This window comes from Aegilops tauschii, chromosome 5 (genome assembly GCF_002575655.3).
Source record: "Aegilops tauschii subsp. strangulata cultivar AL8/78 chromosome 5, Aet v6.0, whole genome shotgun sequence".
In the NCBI taxonomy this organism is placed as follows: Eukaryota; Viridiplantae; Streptophyta; class Magnoliopsida; order Poales; family Poaceae; genus Aegilops; species Aegilops tauschii.
Window position 1 is genome coordinate 531,165,568 of NC_053039.3, and position 25,432 is coordinate 531,190,999.

Below are 25,432 nucleotides of genomic sequence, written 5' to 3' on the forward strand. Positions count from 1 at the left end.
ACTGTTCTTGTACAATTCCCAGACAGCCTTCAGCCTGTAAAGCATCAACCATCAAACGTAGTTAGTACAACAGAGCATAAATTGATTTCAATAAGGTACAAACAGAAGTACACCGGTCCCTACTTTCCAGTCATAGCAGATTGATCAAGCAGCTTAGAGATCATCAGAGGCATGATCTCCTCTGAAACAGACGCAACCATAAGCTCCATGACCTCGAATGTGTCTAGCTTCTGTTTTCTCGGCCTATTGCTGTCCCACTGGTTACCCTCCACCTTCCAATATTGAACCCCATCATTATCTGCCGCCTCTTTGTAGTCCTTATCCTCCTTTGAATAGTCTGGGCCGTGGACAATAAGATGCCTCTTGGTGTCAATATAGGATAGACAGTTATTTGCAGTAACATTCACATTATCCGTCAGCAGGTAGCGCCTGAAGGCAGCTTTGTTCTCCCAAATCCAAAACGTGCCATCTGGGCGAAGTATTCTGACCTGACGCGCTCCATCTTTATCAGCATTTCTGGATGCCTGCCGCTTCCGGTAATCAAGAACCTCTTGGATAATATCTATCCCAGAGTTGGCTATCGCATCTACCAGGTTGAAACCAGGGATTGCTAACCTTTTGAGGACCTGCTTGTACCCTGCGTCAGGGTCATAGATGTCGTGCGCCCTGCACGCTTGCTGAACACCGCATATAAATATGGCACGCACTAGAGGGTGCTTAATTGCTGCATGATGCAGAAACTTATCATACAGATCTGAGGCAAAGGCTTGAAGGAATGTGTCATCTGTTGTGTTCATCAGAGCTCTTCTAAACTGGACAAAATATACAGGTAGGTGGCCATTCTGGTTGAACTTGTCAAGTAAGAACTCACAGGCACGAAAGTCATTTCGCAACCAACCAGCAACCTCTATTGAGATGTTAGGGGATGGCGTAAAGGGGTACATGGCAGTTTTAGTGATCTTGAAAAACTTGCCATTGTAAACTTCAATGTCAGTACTTGCGAAGTGGCCATTCCATGAACGCCCTTGCTTGTGATTATGTATGATGTCCGCCAAAATGCCGTGAACCATCGAAAAGCCATCAGCATTTGGGCTAAGGAACCTCAGTTCTTCATATGCATACCAGCCCACCATTGTCCGGGTAAGAAAATTCGCCAGCTTTTCATGCCTGTGAAGGTAAACTGGAATTAAGACTCACAAATAGTTGGATCTTACAGGAATTTAAAATCATATCAAGTACTCATCGTGCTAATGAAACCGTCTAAGAGGGAGCTTTTCCTTCAAAATAATCCAAGAGAACTAATCTCTTCCTAGAAATCCTATATTTGGGTGTATTCAGGTTCTCGGGGCAAGCTAATCAGCCAACTGAGTAGCTAAAATTTCATCATGGAAGTTATCAAAAGACAATTGCATGTTTAGAGTTCATACCAACAAATATTCCCTATTCCATTATTTAAGCATCACATGGGAACAAAAAGGAAAACAAACTAAAAGAAAAGAGTCTACTGATGGATGCAGTCAAACATAAATAATGACATATTTAAAGACGGATGGTGTGGGATGGAGAATGGAAGGTGCGATTCAAGGGGGGCAGGGGGATGCTTTAGCAAGTTCCACATATCAGTTATCTACTTAAGTTTAATCTTTGCACAAAGTAGAATCGGAACTACAAAACAATAATACAGGGTGGGCATCTTCCTTCACACATACATACCTATTCGGCATCCCAACGAACTTGAACCACAGATTCTGCATGATATTAACAATAGCGATATAACCCTCCCTAGGCAGCATTCCTTTCAAAGTCGTCATCACAAATTTACGGGCTATAGCTTCCAACCTTGCCTTCAACCTGCAGGACAGATTTGGTTAGACAATATATACTTTTTCCAGATGTAAAGAAGGGGCTACTATAATTATAAAGTATAGTGGCGCACCGTTTCTGATTGGCACAGATGTTCATGGCCATATCCCGGTTGTAACTCTCCATGTGATGGTAGTGTACATATAACAACTTAGACTGGCGGTTGGCCAGTGAAATTGATTCCTCAATGTAGAAATCCTCCATGTCATCTTCATTTATGAATCTGATGAAAATTCATTGGGTTATAACAGAGAGAGAGAGAGAGAGCGAGCGAGAGAGAGAGGCTGTGAGTGGAGGGTGGATAAAACATTCGTACCGGCCAAAAAAACGCAGAAAGTTTGTGCACAGCTCATCATCATTAATGGAAGACGAAACACCAAGCCATGATCTGAGAGGTGTCCCAGACGAACTGCTAGTGCTGGGTAACTGCAATTCATCTTCAACTTGTTTCTGTAGCAAAACCCTTGTTTTCTCCAGACGCGTGGCTCTGATGTCGCTGCTTTTTCTGAAAACAGTAAATAAACAACATAATGTATGAATATATATTTTGCCAAAAACAAATAAAGCTACGCACTGATTTACATATTTAGCCGACACATTCTAAGTATAATCATCTATTCAGAAATAGGAAAATGGAGTGTTCAGCAATTCCATGAAGCACCCATGGCAACACTATTATATTATATTTGACCAATCAGAATATAGCTCACACTAGCAATACCTCACATTTAAAACATGAGACACCCATAACGAAATCCTTCACACTTTGGGATTTTCAGCGTGCTCGTGTAACAAGAGTACAAGAGGCAAACAATTCTATAACCCAGATTTCAAGGAAATGAGTGTTGAATGTAGTAAACCTTATGAAGTGCAGAGTCGACGTCCTTCTGAAACGCCTCCTTGAGCCGAGCGACCAGAGGCTCGAGCTATTCGAGTACGGAATGGATCGTTGCTTCTTTTGCCTGACGGTCAGAACTAATAGGCTTGCTAGAGATCAGGTTCAGCTTCTTCTTCAGGGATTTGACACGATTAGTGAGCACCTTCATAGTGTCCGTCTTGTCCCACTCGGCTGCCACCGCCGCTGCCAGCGGCGCGGCCACGGGATTCATGACGCCGCCGTCGGGAGGGGGGTGGAGATGCTGGTCGGGAGGGGGTGGAGATGCTGGTCGGGATGGGGTGGAGAGGCTGCACCACGCGGCTTCCTGCGGCGGGGCATGCCTCCGGCAGGCGGGGGCAGGGGCGGGGCGACGCCGGGGGCGGAGGCGGCTGGCTAGGGTTTAGTGTGCCAAGTCGGCTTCCCGATTTCGGGGCTGGGGGAGGACGGGCGTGGGCCTGTAGGTGTGACAAGTGGACACGGCGGCCGTGTCCGCTATTTGTGTTTGAATCGATTTCGAGGCCGGACTTGCTCATTTGAGTCGCTTTTTCTTTTTTCCTATCTCCCATGAGAAAAAATCATCTACATCAATTGGACTTGAGTTTGTGTCTCACTTAGGTAACTACTCCCTCCGTTCCTAAATATAAGTCTCTTTAGACATTTCAAATGGAATACAACATACGAATGTATGTGGACATATTTTAGAATGTAGATTCACTCATTTTGCTCCTATGTAGTCACTTGATGGAATCTCTAGAAAGTAAATAAGTTCACAGTAGGGGGTTTAAGTTGTTAACTACGGTCACTCTGCTTGTTTGCCTATGGTATTTTGCGAAGTATGGTGGGCGACACTTGGGTGGACAACATTGCAGAGACCATATGCGCGCGGTGTCGCTGGAACATACACGTGAAGTTATTGGGCCTTTATGTAAACGTGCGATGAACAAAACCCTAGCTAGTGCGGTCGAACTAAGACCCAAACCACATCGACCACCACCCCTTCGATCCTCTTTTCCCCCAAATCTCTAAATCGTGGTATGTTGGCCACCGATGCGTTGATCCTCACCATTGCCCACCTCCGCGCCCGTTCTCACCACATCAACGAATAGCTTGGTCTGGGCAGGTCTCCGCCGTCGGGCAATTGTAGTGCCTTTCATTGGATGCCCAAATTATGGCATGTCGGTGAAGTTCTCCGTCTTAACTACCGACACCCATGACATATGGGTAATCTACAAGTGTGTAATGTGGGTCACCGCCTTACCCCCATTCTCCCTCCCATGAGCAACCGAGGGAGAGGGACAAACCCTAGCACCGCCGGCCCTCCGCTCCTCTTATCCTCTGTTGGAAATATTCCCTAGTGATAATAATATTGTATTTTTTTTATTTTCATGTTTACAATTACGACTTTATATTCTAAGCTATAACTGTTATGCTCCTAGAATATATGATTTGGTGAAAAATTCATATGCACATGTAGAATGATAGACGGTAAAACCCGATTCCTAGTCTCACCTCTAGGACTAGCTCAAATGTTGTATGTGACCATGTTTTCCGGATCTTGGGATATTGTTAAGTGTAATGATAGTACCAAAACAATTTTGAGGATATGACGTGCTACCTCTTGAGCATGCGTTAGTTTTCCCTTGAAGAGGAAAGGGTGATGCAACAAAGTAGCGTAAGTATTTTCCTCAGTTTTTGAGAATCAAGGTATCAATCCAGTAGGAGGCCACACGCAAGTCCCTCGTACCTACACAAACAAATAAGAACCGGGGGATTAATATGATGGAAAATAGACCCGGGGGCCATAGGTTTCACTAGTGGCTTCTCTCAAGATAGCATAAGTATTACGGTGGGTGAACACATTACTGTCGAGCAATTGATAGAAAAGTGCATAATTATGAGAATATCTAGGCATGATCCTGTATATAGGCATCACGTCCGTGACAAGTAGACCGACTCCAGCCTGCATCTACTACTGTTACTCCACACATCGACCACTATCCAGCATGCATCTAGAGTATTAAGTTCATAAGAACAAAGTAACACATTAGGTAAGATGACATGATGTAGACGGATAAACTCAAGCAATATGATATAAACCCCATCTTTTTATCCTCGATGGCAATAATACAATAGGTGTCGTTTCCCCTACTGTCACTGGGATCGAGCACCGCATGATTGAACCCAAAGCTAAGCACTTCTCCCATTGCAAGAAAGATCAATCTAGTAGGCCAAACCAAAATGATAATTCGAAGAGACTTGCAAAGATAACCAATCATACATAAAAGAATTCAGAGAAGATTCAAATATTGTTCATAGATAATCTTGATCATAAACCCACAATTCATCGGATCTCGACAAACACACCGCAAAAAGAGTTACATCGAATAGATCTCCAAGAAGATCAAGGAGAACTTTGTATTGAGATCCAAAGAGAGAGAAGAAGCCATCTAGCTAATAACTATGGACCCGAAGGTCTGTGGTAAACTACTCACACATCATTGGAGAGGCTATGGTGTTGGTGTAGAAGCCCTCCGTGATCGATGCCCCTTCCGGCGGAGCTCTGGAACAGGCCCCAAGATGGGATCTCACGGGTACAGAAGGTTGCGGCGGTGGAAATAGGTTTTCGTGGTGCTCCTCGATGGTTTTGGGGTACGTAGGTATATATAGGAGGAAGAAGTAGGTCGGTGGAGCCACGAGGGGCCCACGAGGGTGGAGGGCGCGCCCAGGGGGTAGGCGCACCCCCTGCCTCGCGGACTCCTCGGTGATTTCTTGATGTCCACTCCAAGTCCTTTGGATCACATTTGTTCCAAAAATAACTCTTCCGAAGGTTTCATTCCGTTTGGACTCCGTTTGATATTCCTTTTCTGCGAAACAATGAAATAGGCAAAAAATAAATAGCAATTTGCACTGGGCCTTGGGTTAATAGGTTAGTCCCAAAAATAATATAAAAGTGTATAAATAAGCCCATTAAACATCCAAAATAGAATATATAATAGCATGGAGCAATCAAAAATTATAGATACGTTGGAGACGTATCATGACGTTAGAAGAACGATCATATTGAATTGACCAAACTTGTTTGTTATACTTTGAGATAACGTATGCTTTAGTTCCTTTGACCATGAGAATATCGTAGTCACACTACTGCAGGATGCTGCTAACGCGACAGTACAATCAGAGACCCTTCGACGAAACTATGCGTGATGCATTAATCGCAAACGATGATGTAAAAAACTGTCAAAAAAGATGCAAAACGTTTGCGATGGTGGATACATCAAACACGGTTCAGATTTTAGATGTGTGTGCGATGCGGGGCATATACGGTTGATTGATACGTCTCCAACGTATCTATATTTTTTATTGCTTCATGCTATTATATATTCTGTTTTGGATGTTTAATGGGCTTTATTATACACTTTTATATTATTTTTGGGACTAACCTATTAACCCAAGGCCCAGTACAAATAGTTGTTTTTTTGCCTATTTCAGTGTTTCGCAGAAAAGGAATATCAAACGGAGTGCAAACGGAAAAAACCTTCGGGAGCGTGATTTTTGGAACAAACGTGATCTAGAGGACTTGGAGTGGACGTCAAGCAATCAACGAGGAGGCCAAGAGGCAGGGAGGCGCGCCTGCCCCCCTGGGCGCGCCCCCACCCTCGTGGGCCCCTCGTGGCTCCACCGACCTACTTCTTCCTCCTATATATACCTACGTACCCCGTAACCATCCGAGAGCACCATGAAACCCTATTCCACCGCCGCAACCTTCTGTACCCGTGAGATCCCATCTTGGGGCCTTTTCCGGCGCTCCGCCGGAGGGGGAATCGATCATGAAGGGCTTCTACATCAACACCATAGCCTCTCCGATGATGTGTGAGTAGTTTACCACAGACCTTCGAGTCCATAGTTATTAGCTAGATGGCTTCTTCTCTCTCTTTGGATCTCAATACAAAGTTCTCCTCGATCTTCTTGGAGTTCTATTCGATGTAACTCTTTTTGCGGTGTGTTTGTCGAGATCCGATGAATTGTGGGTTTATGATCAAGATTATCTATGAACAATATTTGAATCTTCTCTGAATTCTTTTATGTATGATTGGTTATCTTTGCAAGTCTCTTCGAATTATCAGTTTGGTTTGGCCTACTAGATTGATCTTTCTTGCAATGGGAGAAGTGCTTAGCTTTGGGTTCAATCATGCGGTGCTCAATCCCAGTGACAGTAGGGGAAATGACACGTATTGTATTGTTGCCATCGAGGATAAAAAGATGGGGTTTATATCATATTGCTTGAGTTTATCCCTCTACATCATGTCATCTTGCCTAATGTGTTACTCTATTCTTATGAACTTAATACTCTAGATGCATGCTGAATAGCGGTCGATGTGTGGAGTAATAGTAGTACATGCAGGCAGGAGTCGGTCTACTTGTCACGGACGTGATGCCTATATACATGATCATGCCTAGATATTCTCATAATTATGCACTTTTCTATCAATTGCTCGACAGTAATTTGTTCACCCACCGTAATACTTATGCTATCTTGAGAGAAGCCACTAGTGAAACCTATGGCCCCCGGGTCTATTCTCCGTCATATAAGTTTACATCTATTTTACTTTGCGTTCTTTAGTTTCACTCTTTATCATAAAAATATCAAAAATATTATCTTATCATCTCTATCAGATCTCACTTTTGCAAGTGGCCGTGAAGGGATTGACAACCCCTTTATCGCGTTGGTTGCAAGGTTCTTATTTGTTTGTGTAGGTACGAGGGACTTGCGTGTGGCCTCCTACTGGATTGATACCTTGGTTCTCAAAAACTGAGGGAAATACTTACGCTACTTTGCTGCATCACCCTTTCCTCTTCAAGGGAAAAACCAACGCATGCTCAAGAGGTAGCAAGAAGGATTTCTGGCGCCGTTGCCGGGGAGTCTACGCACAAGTCAAGACATACCAAGTACCCATCACAAACTCTTATCCCTCGCATTAGAGCAACTCTAGCAGACCCCGCAAAATGCCCCGGCCCGCAAAATAACCGCCAAATTGTGGGTCGGGGCCAAAAATCTGCACGAGTAGACCCCGCAAAACGCCCCGGCCCGCAAAAAATTTTGCGGGGCGCGGCAAATCTTCTCCCCCAACCTCTATCTTCACGGGCTGGGAGGCCGACCCGAGCCCAACCCCCATCCGGCGCGAGATTTGGCGGGAGGGACATTTCCGCGCCCCCTTTCCCGCTTCCCGCACCCTCCGCCACCATTGCCCCCCTCCGAAAGCTCCGGCTGCTCCTCCCCGGCCGTCCCTCGCCACCATGGATGACCCAATGCTGCCCCCGTCACCGTCGAGGTCGCGCATGCCCCTTCCCCTCGGGCGGATCTCGTCGCCGGCTATGTAGGCCCCGCCGGCGTCGCCCAAGCACACGCTACGCCTGCCCGCAAGCGGCAGGGCAATGTGCTTGTGCAAGGCGGGAATCCGGCTGCCCGCGCCGCGATGGCCCGCGCTCTGGGCGGCAATGCCGCTGTGCGATCCCGGCGGGCGGCGGAGAAGGCCGGCAAGGCCGCGGGCGCAAAGCGGAGGAAGGTTCCGACTTCAAGGAACAAATCTTCTTCAACCTCTCACTCCATCCCCCCGCAAGGAGGTGCTCTGGCGATGCCATTCAACGGTGTCGCTCCCCCCACGAGCGAGGTGTTCGACGAAATGGCTGGAAGGTATATCTCTTCGGATTTTGGTGATTCTCTTTCATTTTCGCCATTGTTTTTTGATAGCTCGTGACTTGTTATCGTTCGGTATAGCGGTGGTTCGAACAATGCAACAACCGAGTTCGTGAACTTGTTGGACATGAACGCGGTTGACATTGATCAAGCCCCCTTCGAACCTTTCGACTACAATGAAACAGAGTGCGGCATGGACGATCATGGTTGTGCGGACGACTTGGCGGAGATCGAAGCGGAAGCGTTTGAGAATTCACAAGCAAAAGCTGGGAAAAGCCAAAGATCGAAGAACTACACCATCTTGGAAGATCAAGCTTTGATCAAAGCATGGAGTGCGGTGTCTCTTGATGCATGCACGGGTACTAATCAAACCGCCAAGAGATATTGGCAAAGGATCAAAGATCAATACTTCTGCATTATGAAAAACTACCCCAACAAGACTCCACGCACATTTCGGTCGCTTCATTGGGAGAACATCAAGCCTATGTGCAGCTTGCTTGGAGCAAGTACGTAGTGCACCTCCAAGTGGCACCGTGGAGTCCGACTATGTGAGTTTGCTTTGCCTTTGTTCAAGTTGTGCATCATCATTATGTATCATGAAAAATGATTGCAACATCTTGTTCGCATTGTGTAGGACAAGATTGCTCAACATAGATACAAGGACATGGAAGCTTCAGAAGGCAGATTCTTCAAATTAGAGCATTGTTGGGAGTTGCTCCAAAAGTGCGACAAGTGGAAGTTGATCGACAAAGAGTCCCCACCAAAGAGAGGCTCACTTACAAACATGGATGAAGATGAGGATGACGATGGCCCAAGAAATTTGAACAAGCCCGATGGCGACAAGAAGACTAGAGAGAAGATAAAGAGAGAGCAAGAAGCATCGAGCTTGAGGGAGAAGATTGATGCCATGGTGCAATCAAATGAGTTAATGTTGTTGAAGTCGTTGGAGATCAAGAAAGAGTTGGACGAAAAGAAGGCAAAAGAGAAGCAAGAAAAATGGCAAATGCTCAAGGAAGAGGGGCTGCGCAGAGCTGCCATCGAGGAGAGAAAAGTACGCGCCTCTGAAAACAAATCGTTGTCATTGTTGCTCGCCGAAGAGAACAAGATCATGTCAATGAACCGCAATGACATGGACGACGTCACCAAAACATGGCATGATATGGCAAGAAAGAGATCTTGAAGAGGAGAATGGTCGCCTCGGCCGGTCCGTCTGCCAGTTCCGATGATGTTTTCTCTGCTCCATACGGTGGCAATGTGGATGATTTCGGTGCGGGAGTTGGAACAAGCGACGGAGGTGGCTACGGTGGCTACGGTGGGGCCAATGAACTTCAAGATGGACTCCATGGTGCCGAGTGAAGATCGACCCCCAAGATGATGCCGGACATGGGCGCATACCTTTGCATGCCCTCTTTTGTGTAATGAACTTCGCTTTTATTCGCGAGCAAACTGTTTATGTCATTTGAATTTGAACTTGTTTGTGAAGCCCTATGACAAATTTCAGATTTGCAGTTTTTCTGTTTGCGGGTCGTTGCGCTGTTGCGTGAAGGTTGAATTTTTTTTGAGATTACTAAAGTATGAAACAATTGCTTGGCTTGTCATCGGGGTTGTGCACGATGAGAGCATTCTTGTGTGACGAAAATGGATCATGACTAAACTATATGATTTTTTAGGGATGAACTTTCTTTGGCCATGTTATTTTGAGAGGACATAATTGCTTAGTTAGTATGCTTGAAGTATTATTACTTTTATGTCAACATGAACTTTTATCTTGAATCTTTCGGATCTGAATATTCATACCACAATTAAGAAGAATTACATTGAAGTTATGCCAAGTAGCATTCCACATCAAAAAATTTGTTTTTATCATTTACCTACTCGAGGACGAGCATGAATTAAGCTTGGGGATGCTGATACGTCTCCAACGTATCTATAATTTTTTATTGTTCCATGCTATTATATTATCCATCTTGGATGGTTTATGGGCTTTATTAAACACTTTTATATTATTTTTGGGACTAACCTATTGACCCAGAGCCCAGTGCCAGTTCCTGTTTTTCCCTTGTTTCAGTGTTTCGAAGAAAAGGAATATCAAACGGAGTCGAAACGGAATGAAACCTTCTGGAGAAGTTATTTTTGGAAAGAAAGCAACCCGGGAGACTTGGAGTCCACATCAAGAAAGCAACGAGGAAGGCACGAGGCAGGGGTGCGCGCCCACCCCCCTGGGCGTGCCCTCCACCCTCATGGGCCCCTCGTGGCTCCCCTGACGTATTTCTTCCTCCTATATATACCAATATACCCTAAAACCTTCGGGGAACAGAATAGATCGGGAGTTCCGCCGCCGCAAGCCTCTATAGCCACCAAAAACCAATCGGGGCCCTGTTCCGGCACCCTGCCGGAGAGGGGAACCCTCACCGGTGGCCATCTTCACCATCCCGGCGCTCTCCATGACGAGGAGGGAGTAGTTCACCCTCGGGGCTGAGGGTATGTACCAGTAGCTATGTGTTTGATCTCTCTCTCTCTCGTGTTCTTGATTTGGCACGATCTTGATGTATCGCGAGCTTTGCTATTATAGTTGGATCTTATGATGTTTCTCCCTCTCTACTCTCTTGTAATGGATTGAGTTTTCCCTTTGAAGTTATCTTATCGGATTGAGTCTTTAATGATTTGAGAACACTTGATGTATGTCTTGCGTGGGATAACCGTGGTGACAATGGGTTATTCTATTGATTCACTTGATGTATGTTTTGGTGATCAACTTGCGGGTTCCGCCCATGAACCTATGCATAGGGGTTGGCACACGTTTTCGTCTTGACTCTCCAGTAGAAACTTTGGGGCACTCTTTGAGGTTCTATGTGTTGGTTGAATAGATGAATCTGAGATTATGTGATGCATATCGTATAATCATACCCACGGATACTTGAGGTGACATTGGAGTATCTAGGTGACATTAGGGTTTTGGTTGATGTGTGTCTTAAGGTGTTATTTTACTACGAACTCTAGGGCTATTTGTGACACTTATAGGAATAGCCCAATGGATTGATCGGAAAGAATAACTTTGAGGTGGTTTCGTACCCTACCATAATCTCTTCGTTTGTTCTCCGCTATTAGTGAGTTTGGAGTGACTCTTTGTTGCATGTTGAGGGATAGTTATATGATCCAATTATGTTATTATTGTTGAGAGAACTTGCACTAGTGGAAGTATGAACCCTAGGCCTTGTTTCCTAGCATTGCAATACCGTTTGTGCTCGCTTTTATCATTAGTTACCTTGCTGTTTTTATATTTTCAGATTACAAAAACCTATATCTACCATCCATATTGCACTTGTATCACCATCTCTTCGCCGAACTAGTGCACCTATACAATTTACCATTGTATTGGGTGTGTTGGGGACACAAGAGACTCTTTGTTATTTGGTTGCAGGGTTGTTTGAGAGAGACCATCTTCATCCTACGCCTCCCATGGATTGATAAACCTTAGGTCATCCACTTGAGGGAAATTTGCTACTGTCCTACAAACCTCTGCACTTGGAGGCCCAACAACGTCTACAAGAAGAAGGTTGCGTAGTAGACATCACGCATGGGCTCGAAGAGGCGCCAAATGTATCATTGGTGAGCCTGTTCCCGCGGAGTTTACTGTGCAAGATTCTCGCCCAGCTAGTTTGGCCACGCGTCGGTTAGAAGAGGGACAAATCGTGGGTGTTTATTGGCGAAAAGTTTTGTAAAAATGAAGTGTGTGGAATGACATCGATCATAAGTTACCCATGGGTGATGAGGTCAAAGTAACACAGAAGGGTGATGATGGACACCCGAGTGCGATAATTAATTCTGCACTCTACAGGGCACACGGTTGAAGAAACCAATTGTGTGCAATAATATCGAAGATCGTAGTCGAGTTAGCTATACAGATCGTGTGCTATGAGATTGACAAGGTAAACACATTCGAGAATGGCTAATAAAATCTAAGTCCATTGCATATTAAGGTCAAAATAGTGCTATCAATATATGAGTCTCATACGATGCCATTTCGATGATTGTCCCACAAAAGCTCAAAATATTACAAGGTTCAAATTCCAGAGTTATATGGCTCAAATCCGAAGATTACAATGTTCAAACTGATATTAAAATGAAATTCAGCTCATCAGCTGCAAACGCCCGCGCTGATCCGCTGAACATGGATATAAGAGAGGTTAAAACTAATATTACCACTTGTAAGGCTGGTTTCAAAACCTCATAATTTTTGCAAAGGGATCAACCACTGAGAAGTCATGTATGGGGTTGACACGATGACTTCCGATTACTCTGTCATCTGAAGTTCCAAAATGAAATTCAGCTTTTTCGGAGCCTATTCCATTCTGCCACAGCCGTCGGCACTGATCAACAAACTATTCATTTTGCGAAATAAATGTAGGGCAAACCTCATTACCTTCAGCACCCTTACTCTGATAACAAAGAACCTGGCGAATATAATCTATGGTAAGGTCCCCCGGTAGGAGTTCAAAATAATTTCTGAGAGATGCAGATCTAGGCATTCGATGTGATTGTTATATTGTATCACATATTTTCCACCACCGGGCCTAATCTTATCTGCAAAAGAAGAAAACATGTTAGTACCTACATGCAGTTTTAAACACTACTGCAGACCTATTTAGTTCGCAGGATTTGTAAAATGCACTAACGTGTCATCTTCGATCCGACATTATTAACATGGGCATTTGATTACAATTTAAAAAAATGTAGTCTTCTTCACAAGAGGTTGCAGTGGATGAAAAGTTATCTCAGAAAACTAGTACAGATGAATCCAAAGGAGAAATGCTTATGGATTGTAACCATATGGATCAAGCAACCAATATAGGGGGGCATGTATGTACTAAAATCCTCAAAAAATCCTTCAGAAATCGTAGTACATTATCATTGTAAACTTGAAAAAAGGTGTCAAAATTAAACTCCCTTATAGTTAACATTTAACAGGAAAGGAACATCACCTCGATATATAGCTTCTCCAGGCACAAAAAGCATCTCAGGAAACTGACAACTTGGTCCAGGTTGGGCCCGATAGATTCTAGTGCCAAGACCTTCACCGCGCGCAGTTTTGGGGCCAAGCTTGTCAGAATCATTTTCTGGATGACAGACGAACATACATCTTCAAAATTAGAAATAATGTTAATTTCTAGAAGGAGAGATAGAAGGCGACTATTGTACCTGAACGAGTGTGGATCCAGTAACAAGTTCGGAGTATTGGTCAAACGAGTAGCCACCACTATCAATTTCGGCGCAGAAATGACATTGATTCTTGTTGGAACTTCTTGATCAACTACAAGTAATCTCTCAAGTGAAGGTGTGCCCTCAATGACCATACCGTGGTACACATTTTGTGATGTCTTCTTGCAGCACCAGCAACACACATAAATAGTCTGGAGAGTCATGGAGATGATGTGGAACCTACTCAACCCATTGATCGCCTGAAGACGAAGGTACCTGAGTGCAGTACAGCCACGGAGCAGGCGCTCCATGTCACCGTTTGGGAGGCAGACGGTGATGAGCTCGAGGTGCTTCAGTCGTGGTAGAATAAGAGCGGGCGTGTCATTAAGGGGGGATGGCAGTTCATGAACTTGGGGACGCGCAGCGTGGGCGCGAGGCGGAGCGCGGACATTGGCAGTGAGCGCATATGCCCATCATCAAAAGTTAGCTCCTCGAGCTGATCTAGGGCGGGGGATCGGAACCACTCGTCAAGCTTGGCTCGATCCTTGCCGTTGGAACGGAACTTGCCCATGATAAGGCCTCTGGTTGGGCCATGGTGACTGCCGAGGGTCTTGGAGAATGCATCCAAGCTTTTGCGATAGCCATGGCAAAGCTCATGGGTGTCGATGAAGTCGAGAGGGGTGGAGTGCCATAGGGGGCGCCACCGCCGGGAAAGGACAGTTGTCCGCGCCCCATATTTGATTGGGAGAAGGGAGATGATGACTATCAACATATCATCGGGGAGGCTGCTGATGAAGTCTAGGCCTGCTGGAGTCGCTTGCGGTTCTTGCTCGACCCGCCCCCGCTTGTTGGCAGCCCTATTCTCCGCCTTGAGACACAGTGTAGTAACCTCTACAAAGTGTATAACCTATCGATAGCCGTGTCCTCGGTTATGGACACAGTTTGTAGTAGGTCACACTATGGGTCAATAGAAATAATTAACTTGCACACTTAAGAACACTGAGTCTGTGCATGCAGAAGTTGGTGATCGTGTGAGGAAAACTACAGTTGATGTTGGTGTGATCGAGTGATGATCACGATGGTAAGATGCCAATGGTGGTTATGAGGTAACCCCGAGATGGGTAAGTTAGTCGAAGAGGATCGTGATGGTAATCCACGTGCACATTAAGAATGAAATCATCAGGTTCATGCTCATGATTTAATCTGTTAAATGCCTTGTTATTGTTTGTCGTGTTTGCTTTGTTTGCTGTGAGCTTGCGAGTACATTCAAAATACTCACCTCGCGTGTCATGCTTGATGCAGGAGGAGCCGTGCAAGGAGTTGGCGTCGACCGGTACTTCACGTTCTAGGCCGTGTCCTAGCAGTGTCCTTGTGGAGTGGAGTTCCTGTACCTCGTCCTTCCGGTGTCGAGTAGATGTTCCCCTTACCGCCGAGGCCCCTGACTTGTCTATTAAATAATGTACATAAGTGCAGTCGCACCGTGTGTGCCGCTTGGCCTCGCTTTCTTATGTAATCATTGAACCTATGTATTCGCAAGAGATTAATAAAACGGTTATTTCTGTACCAAGTTGTTGTGTGTTGCTAGACGGGTTGATCTCCGGGCTGGCAATGCAAGGTAAACCGGTTGCTCTGAGCCGGGGTGCCACCAAAAAAGACTTGGAGCATGGATGACGATGAAGATTTAGACTGGGTTTACTTCCGGGCATTTTTATTTAATGAAATATGTCGAAAATGTCATGAATATGATCCGGTTTAAGTGAAAATATTAGATTTGCATGAAAATCACCTAGTATGTCAAGTTCCATTTTGAATGTGTGTGGACATACCTCCCGTATCCATATCCATGGACGTGTTCCTACTCAATTATGAACGGATATTTTATCTGTTTTAGAGGTCCACGATTGAAGATGCGCCTTGGAGCATCTACAACTGAAAATACCAAAATTCGTCCCTCAAACGCCCGCGGACGCACCCGGGCGCGTCCACGGATATTGATCAGGCAACACATAAAAATCATCTACCACATTCGTGAACCTTGAACTTCATACCTCAAATTCATACTGGCCATGCAGATAAAAAACCTACGTACTATGTACATATTTAAAACTACTCATTGTTGGAGATGTGAACGATCTTTGTGCCCGGCTTCGGGTAGACAGGCAACAACGGCAACTCTGCCTCGTGATCGCCTGAAATAGAGGTGACGAGCTCGTCGCTCTCCGCCCTCTACTGCAGGATGAAGCGTCCGTCCTCTCCTTGGATGGACTCGAGGATGGCGGACTGCTACGCCATCTCTGCCACTTGCGCGACCTCGCACTCTGCCATGGCGAAGCCCGCAGCCGGCTCTGCCTCCTCCTCTGACTCCACCGTCTCCTCCTCCATGGGCTGGGGCTCCGTTTTCGGCGACTGCTTTGCCTGGTGTTGTTCCCCCTCATCATCATCTCCCGCCTGCTGCTTGTCATCCTCTTCCTCCTCCTCCCGCTCCGGCAAATCCAGAGGCAGGCCAACAGCGAAACGAGCCGCGTGCCTGGCCCGGATCTCCTCCAGGAGTTGCAACCGGCGTTCCGCTGTCAGCATCAAGTACATGGTGATCGACACCTCGACATGGCAAGTGGGCGACAGATTGGAACTGGCGGCGACGTAGAGAAGAAATGTAACGGATAGGGTTCGGCTAAGGACGTCCGGCTTAAATAGACGGAGTTGCTCCCTCGGGCAGCACGTGAAGTGGGGCCATATGGCATGGAGAGAAGGAGGCGCCCGTCAGAATAGTGGTTCCTCTGTGTTCCAGTGTGGGTTGTATCGGTCAATCTGACGTGGCGCCCGTATCCTGGCGCATCCGAATATCCCTATATCCATTTCAGACATGAGCTATGAATAGGAAGTGTCGGTTAGTCCGAAAGTTTGGGTCTGCTATGAAGAGCGCGATTTGGTGGTGTTTTCTCGTCCGTCGGGCAAACCTGCCCTGTTGCACTTGCTCTTGCTCTTATAAGATTTCTTTCAACGAAAATATCCGAAGGCGTTGTTAAAAAACAATAAAATCAAATCGAGAAAGGCACGAAGCCGAGGCAGGCGGGCACGTGACGCGCCCTGGATTTTGTGGCTGAAAACATCCGCCGGGGCTATCCACTCCCCTTCCCAATCCCCAAGAGCTCTCTCCCCTCGCCCGTCTCTGCTGTGCTGTGCTGTGACTCTCCATAGCTCGCCGCCGCAGCAGATCTGCTCTGCCATGGAGATGGAGGCTGATCTTCCCAGATGTCGCCCCATCCGCTGGCTTCCTCCGCATACCCCGCACCACGGCGAACACCTACTGTCGGAGTCCGCCCTCGTCGACACGCTGGTCTACGTCGACGGCCGCACCAGCGCCTCAACCAGCGCCTCAACCAGCTAGTGCATGTGCACCACCGAGAGCGGCGACGTCCTCTGCCTCACCTTCTGGGCCGCGCGCCCGCCGCTCCTCTCCTACTTCACCGTCCACCTCCCCGGCCTCCTCCCTGCCACCCCGCTCGACCGTCTGCCCCGCGTCCTCCGCACCCACGGCGATGTCGCCCTCCTCCGCATCCCCGTCGGCCCGAAAGGCAACGACTACTTTCTCTACAGCGCCAGCGCCCGCTTCAGCATGGTCATGCCCCTCCCCACCTGCCCGCTCACCGACGGTTCTATCGGCCTTCTGCGCTGCCCGGGCCAAGACAGGCTCTTTGTCGCCGTTCTCCACAAGACCTTGGCCCGGGGGTACTACGCCGTCGACCTGTTGGAGTTCGACCACGGGTCGTGGACCTGGAGCACTCGTCTGATGCATGCCGAGTCGCCTCAGGAATGTGACTTTGGCATCCCGACCAAGTCCTTCGCCCTCCCGGGCTCGATCTGCTGGGTCCACCATGTGAAAGGCATCCTTATCTGTGATCTGCTAGATGGTGATGATGAAGTCCTTCGTTTCATACGGTTCCCTGTGCTGGCGCCGCCCAAGAAGAAGAGAATTGCAGGCTATGATCGGGATGTTGCTATCGGCTCGGATGGCTGCATCAGATACATGGAGGTGTGGGCTCATCCCGTGCCTGGATCAGACAATGGCGTCACCTACACTCCGCAGGACTGGGGCGCCGCCATAGAAAGATGGCTGGAGCCCGATAAGAAGTGGATAATCAGCCATGAGCTCAAGGCATCACAGATTGCGGTGGACGACAGCCACTCTGGGTTGCTTCCTCGTGTCGAGGCTGCAATGGAGAGTCCAATCTTGAGTAGACTCCACGCAGGGCATCCTGCTCTCAGCTTGCATGAGGATGATGTTGTTTACATCATGGCCAAGGTTGACCACAGGGACGAACAGTCGTGGATGCTCTTGACATGAGGAGCAAGACTCTGAAGGGGGTAGCTGCTCTAAGAACGGGAAGATCCTTTGGTTACATCTTCTTCCCAAGTGAAATCTTCAAGCTCCTCGAAAAAGGTAATTCTGAATAATGTTGCACATGAATGACAGTATTTATAGAAATTAAAATACTATAGCTGGTTCCTCTTTTGGTCAGTTAGTACTATTGTGTTACTGGTTCCCTGGATCATTAATATCTATCATGCAATTATATGATTGGCCTGATGTAGTTTCAAGGTTACAAGCAGTACTTGCTTCGTGCCCAAAAGGGGATTTTAATATGATGATGATGGTGTAGTTTATTCTAGTTAGTTACAACTTCACTTCTCTCATCATGTCCTTGAATCACTACATTAATTAAACACATGAAAAAGATAGATTCCACAAAGGTGTTTGTTTTGTGGTTTACTTTACCTCCTAACACGATTGATTGGCTGTTTAGATAATCTACTTTGTTGTGCTATGGGCTTGCTTAGAAATTCACTTGGTGTAGCGTTGAATGCGAGTAGACAAGGATGTGTCAAACTCTAATTCCTTGAACATACTTCTGCCACCTGGAGTTCGTCCAATTCCAGTCCACACGCCGCGCCCGACGGGAGGCCTGGGCGAGCCCATTGTTGGCTAAATTGCAGGTTATTCTGCTGGTGCTTGTAAACCATGTCCTTTTAGGCCACAGCTTAATGCACTCCAGCAGATGACTTGATTCATCATGGAGATAGAAAAATAAGTTAGCATGGATGGCAAAAGTTTGAAGGATTGCAGAAATAGAATGGTCTAGTCTGTTTCATCGGTGGAATAATGAAATGTCTTGCCAAGGAGAAAACATAGCCAAACAGAATAGGGAAAGATGGTGGCCAAACAACAGAAGCAGCTACTTCCGATTTAAACAAAATGGGCACCACTGCAATCCGAAGAGCATATTGGTTCAAAGGAGCACACAAACTTAAACTACTTAGTTTAACGGACATGGAAACATGCCGATGACTCGGTTCACATCTACAACGATTTAACCAAAAGGACACCACTGCCACTTGAACAACGCATTTTTCTAAAGAAGCACACAAACATAGGCTACCTAGTTTAACGAACATGCACACATGCCCACAAGACGGTTCATGTTTACAGGACAAAGAGCAACTTTCACGACTATTGGGTAACAACACGTCTGAAATGTAGTCTAGTTGTCTTGAACAACAGCTTCCTCTGTTTTTGCAGGGAGCAATTCTTTTGCGGCATATTATATTGGCTGCCTGTGTTTTCTTGCCATCTGAACTTATTATCTCATTCAATGGCTGGAAAACAATTAGCATACTGTATTAGTAAACGGGAGCATTGATGAATTTAATCTATAGAAATTTAAATCTGTTTTGCATACCTCAGTTTTGTTTTGCTTCTGATGATGAATTCTTCTGTTGGTCATGTTCAGAAGAAGGTGGAGCTGCAAGAGGATCCTCGGTTGCTGTGTGACCTTCTGCTGACATAGAAGACGAAGAGCCTAAACGTCTAAAACAACTGTTGTATTAATCATTGGGAGCGATTCAAGTGGCGCTTCATTTTCTAGATGCTCCGTTGCTTGCACTTTAAAATAGAAGAACTCAGCATTTAAGGTCTGGTCATTTCGGTAACTGACAATGAATTTCTTGCCATGAAGCCTCTCTATGGCGGGTAATTTGCTCTTACCTTTGCATGAGCTGTAGTGCAGTCTGCATCAGCGGATGTTGGGTTTGTTTGATCCTCTGCTTCTATGTCTATTGGAAGGAATGAAATTTTGAATCTGTCAAAGCAGATCTGTATGTGTGCACACCATATGGGCAGAAAATCACACATGATGCATCTACAGAATACCTTGGCCATGGTTCAGTGTCAACACAGGTGGGACAACTATATATGCCATCTCAGTAATTTTTACTATACATGTGCAACTGTGCATCAGTTTATCTCTTTTTACTGAATAATTGTTCGAATTAACATAAATTTAAAGTTATATAAATAAGTTGGATTATGTTTTTTTATGCGGGAAGGCCTTCACTCGGTGTAAACATGGAAACTCAAGCGTGGGTCGTCGGATTTGAAACTTGGGTTGTTGACCAAACATTTTTCATACAAGCGCCCACATGACTGGTTATTACTTCGCACAAAGACCCTAGGCCATTTTTTTGGTAAAGTGCATGGAGTGAGGTTGGTGGGAGAAGAAGCCCTTGGATCATAGATCCAATGGCTCACGTCTTGGTTTCCATGTTGCCACTGAAACACAGGTTTCTAAGAGATACTTCCTCCATGAGCAATTACTCCCTCCGTTTCTTTTTAGTCCGCATATAAGGTTTGGTCAAAGTCAAGTTTTGTAGAGTTTGACTAACTTTATATTAAAAAATATAAACATTCACAATATGAAATCAATATTATTAGATGCATCATGAAACGTATTTTCATACTATAAAATTTTAGTATTGTAGATGCTTATATTTTTTTATATAATTTTGGTCAAATTTTGTGTAGTTTGACTTTGACCAAATTTTATATGCGGAGTAAAAAGAAACGGAGGGAGTACATTTGACTCTATTATAATGCTCAATAGTAACCTTATACGCAATTAACTCCAACAAGTGCCAGACACTTGACTAAACAGATTCTGGCCAACAAGGCAGAGAGCCCCACACATAGTACAAACAAGCAAAACATCGGCTTGTTTAGTGCTGAACTGAAAGCAACAAATTATCTCTGAATCTGAGGTGGTAGTAATGAATCACTTAGTTGCGTTCATGAAAATGCTCCGGATACGCGGCACACACCAAAGCTCCCTGCCACTGTGGCCATCAACAACCTACCATACAAATTACCAAGAAAAAAAAGATCACAAATGTCAGGCTCTATCGCAGCGACTCCGAAAGGGATGCAACATCGGAGGAACCTACATTGTGCAAAAGAAGCGAAAAACAATGCCCTTACCGTTTAACCCGCGACTCACGCAGAGGGACATGAAAGAGTGAAAGCCGAAGAAGACTGCTAATTCTTCTTGCTGCCACCTGCATACATACAGGAGTTTAGAGTTATGCTTAGTTGGCATCAGCAGGGAAAAAATGCAGACGTTGTAGTGAGATGAAATCTTCTGAGTTTGTCAGGGAGGGATAGACCTAGGGGCGTGGCATTCAGGAAAGCCTCGTCTGATCATTATGCCCATCATCAGTGTTGCATTTAATTCTTTCCAGAAGATCCCATTTGAATTTAATAGTTTTCTTCATAAAGGAACCAGTTGAAGAAGAATCGAGCATGGTCTGATCATTATGAGAAAGCCGAGCATAAAAATTCTATAAGATAATTCCTCTTGAGAGCTCATGATTGGGGCATGTGTACATCATGTGCTTATGCCTCCCCCAAGCTTGAGCGATGCTTTCTCCTTCACGAGGCCAAATTTTTTATATATAATTTCGATCATGATGAACCAGATGCACAGGATAAAACTTTTGATGAAATTCAATCTCAATCGGTTCCAATCTCAAGCTCCAATATCATCACATAGCCTATACCATGTCAATGCCTTTCCCTTCAAAGATAAAGTGAAAACCTTCTTCTTAACTTCATCTCCGGGTAAACATGAAAGCTTAAATAATCCAAAAACTTCATCCACATTGATTAAGTGCATATCAGGATGTATCGTTCCATTTCCTGCATAAGGATTAGCTAGCAGTTGCTCTATCATACCCGAAGGAATCTCATAATAAATATTTTCAGTAGGTGCAGTAGGTTGAGGAGCAACTCTTTGTGCTTCCGATCGAGGTGAAGATACCCCGACCAAACAACTCAGAGGATTGTTTTCCATAGTAACAAGTGATAATAAATTTCAGCACATAATATAAAATGTTTCCTTACCAAATTCCACTCACCAAAGGCGCTTCACTCCCCGACAACGGCGCCAGAAAAGAACCTTGATGACCCACAAGTATAGGGGGTCAATTGTAGTCCTTTCGATAAGTAAGAGTGTCGAACCCAACGAGGAGCAGAAGAAAATGACAAGCAGTTTCCAGCAAGGTATTTTCTACAGGCACTGAAATTTTTGGTAACAGATAGTTTGATAGCAAGGTAATTTGTAACGAGAAAATAATAGTAATGGTAACAAAGGTGCAGCAAGGTAGCCCAATCCTTTTTGTAGCAAAGGACAGGCCGGAACAACCTCTTATAATAAGCAAAGTGTTCTTGAGGACACGCGGGAATTTCATCTAGCCACTTTCATCATGTTTATTTGATTCACGTTCGTTACTTTGATAATTTGATATGTGGGTGGACCGGTGCTTGTGTGCTATTCTTACTTGAACAAGCCTCCCACTTATGATTAGCCCCTCTCGCAAGCATCCGCAACTAGGGAAGAAGAATTAAGATAAATCTAACCATAGTATGAAACATATGGATCCAAATCAGCCCCTTGCGGAATAGAGCATAAACTAGGGTTTAAGCTTCTGTCACTCTAGCAACCCATCATCTAATAACTACTCCACAATGCTTTCCCTTAGGCACAAAGATGGTGAAGTGTCGTGTAGTCGACGTTCACATAACACCACTAAGGGAAACAACAACATACATATCATCAAATTATCGAACGAATATCAAATTCACATGATTACTTATGACAAGATTTCTCTCATGTCCTCAAGAACAAACGTAACTACTCGCAAAACATATTCATGCTCAAGATTAGAGGGGTATTGAATAGCATTAATGATCTGAACATATGATCTTCCTGATGGAAATATGCCCTAGAAGCAATAATAAAATGGTAATTATTATATTTCCTTAATCATGATAAAGGTTTATTATTCATGCTAGAATTGCATTGATCGGAAACTTAAATACATGTGTGAATACATAAACAAATACCGTGTCCCTAGTAAGCCTCTACTAGACTAGCTTGTTGATCAAAGATGGTTAAGGTTTCCTAACCATAGACATGTGTTGTCATTTGATAACGAGATCATATCATTAGGAGAATGATGTGATGGACAAGACCCATCCATTAGCTTAGCATATCTATCGTTCAGTTTATTGCTATTGCTTTCTTCATGTCAAATTCATATTCCTTTGACTATGAGATTATGCAACTCCTGGATACCGGAGGAATACCTTGTGTGCTATCAAACGTCACAACATAAATGGGTGATCATAAAGATGCTCTACAGGTATCTCCCAAGGTGTTTGTTGAGTTGGCATAGATCGAGATTATGATTTGTCACTCCGAGTATCGGAGAGGTATCTCTGGGCCCTCTCGGTAATACACATCATAAGCTTGCAAGCAAATGACTAAGGAGTTAGTTACGAGGTGATGTATTACGGAACAAGTAAAGAGACTTGCCGGTAACGAGATTGAACTAGGTATGAACATTGGAGCTAATTAGTTAACCAATTAAATTTTCCTTAAGACACTAATCAAACCATAAAACTCTCAATATAAGTCCACTAATTACTTAAATTAGCATAAGGGTTTAAAAAAATCTCACCTATTGACTCCGGCACACATTGGAAACGCGGAAAGATCAACACACTTGTTGGGTAGATCGATCTTGCCGCAGTTGGTCCACTAAGAAAACCATAATGCTGCACTTGGTGTAAACTGTAGGGGGGGAGATATTTCAGCTAGAACCAATATTTTTGACCTGATGCACTGATAAGAGAACACGCAGGAAGCCGTTTAAGAAAAACTAAACCACATGCATTTTATACAGACCGTGCACACACTATTGATACAGAGCCGACCCATCCATCTTGAATATTTCTGAACTTACAATCTAGTTAAATATATAAAACCCAGTATGGTACTACATATCCAACTATCTGGATTTCTCTACAAACAATCTCAACTTGGAACCAGCACTAGTACAAAACAGGGCTTTCGTCACAGGGCAATATTCACATTAGTCCCGGTTCAGTCACGAACCAGGACTAATGTGAGCATTGGTCCCGGTTCGTGCGGCTAAGGCATTAGTCCCGGTTCACCTGGGCCCTTTAGTCCCGGTTGGTGCCACGAACCGGGACAAAAGGGTGCGATGCCCATTAGTACCGGTTGGTGGCACCAACCGGGACTAAAGGTTAGTCCTTTGGTCCCGGTTGGTGCCCCCAACCGGTACTAATGGGCTTTGAGGCATTAGTACCGGTTCATGGCACGAACCGGTACTAAAGGGCCCATCAAACTCTACCCCCCCCCCCCCCCCCCCCCGTGGACGCTTGCTGAACACCGCATATAAATATGGCACGCACTAGAGGGTGCTTAATTGCTGCATGATGCAGAAACTTATCATACAGATCTGAGACAAAGGCTTGAAGGAATGTGTCATCTGTTGTGTTCATCAGAGCTCTTCTAAACTGGACAAAATATACAGGTAGGTGGCCATTCTGGTTGAACTTGTCAAGTAAGAACTCACAGGCACGAAAGTCATTTCGCAACCAACCAGCAACCTCTATTGAGATGTTAGGGGATGGCGTAAAGGGGTACATGGCAGTTTTAGATCGAGATTATGATTTGTCACTCCGAGTATCGGAGAGGTATCTCTGGGCCCTCTCGGTAATACACATCATAAGCTTGCAAGCAAATGACTAAGGAGTTAGTTACGAGGTGATGTATTACGGAACAAGTAAAGAGACTTGCCGGTAACGAGATTGAACTAGGTATGAACATTGGAGCTAATTAGTTAACCAATTAAATTTTCCTTAAGACACTAATCAAACCATAAAACTCTCAATATAAGTCCACTAATTACTTAAATTAGCATAAGGGTTTAAAAAAATCTCACCTATTGACTCCGGCACACATTGGAAACGCGGAAAGATCAACACACTTGTTGGGTAGATCGATCTTGCCGCAGTTGGTCCACTAAGAAAACCATAATGCTGCACTTGGTGTAAACTGTAGGGGGGGAGATATTTCAGCTAGAACCAATATTTTTGACCTGATGCACTGATAAGAGAACACGCAGGAAGCCGTTTAAGAAAAACTAAACCACATGCATTTTATACAGACCGTGCACACACTATTGATACAGAGCCGACCCATCCATCTTGAATATTTCTGAACTTACAATCTAGTTAAATATATAAAACCCAGTATGGTACTACATATCCAACTATCTGGATTTCTCTACAAACAATCTCAACTTGGAACCAGCACTAGTACAAAACAGGGCTTTCGTCACAGGGCAATATTCACATTAGTCCCGGTTCAGTCACGAACCAGGACTAATGTGAGCATTGGTCCCGGTTCGTGCGGCTAAGGCATTAGTCCCGGTTCACCTGGGCCCTTTAGTCCCGGTTGGTGCCACGAACCGGGACAAAAGGGTGCGATGCCCATTAGTACCGGTTGGTGGCACCAACCGGGACTAAAGGTTAGTCCTTTGGTCCCGGTTGGTGCCACCAACCGGTACTAATGGGCTTTGAGGCATTAGTACCGGTTCAT

General features: G+C 45.1%; 1 protein-coding gene across 2 annotated transcripts; it reads left to right on the forward strand.

Moving 5' to 3' along the window:
- Positions 1-16,711: 16,711 nt before the first annotated feature.
- On the forward strand, positions 16,712-19,782 carry LOC109761398 (uncharacterized). Of its 2 annotated transcripts, none has more exons than XM_020320212.4 (2): positions 16,712-18,075; positions 19,424-19,782. In XM_020320212.4, exon 1 carries the CDS (start codon positions 17,026-17,028, stop codon positions 17,977-17,979), a length of 954 nt encoding a protein of 317 aa, XP_020175801.3. In that variant the 5' UTR covers positions 16,712-17,025; the 3' UTR covers positions 17,980-18,075; positions 19,424-19,782. The 2 variants fall into 2 exon arrangements, with proteins under 2 accessions (XP_020175801.3, XP_020175802.3); XM_020320213.4 differs by having other exon boundaries at positions 16,767-18,075; positions 19,427-19,647.
- Positions 19,783-25,432: the final 5,650 nt, after the last annotated feature.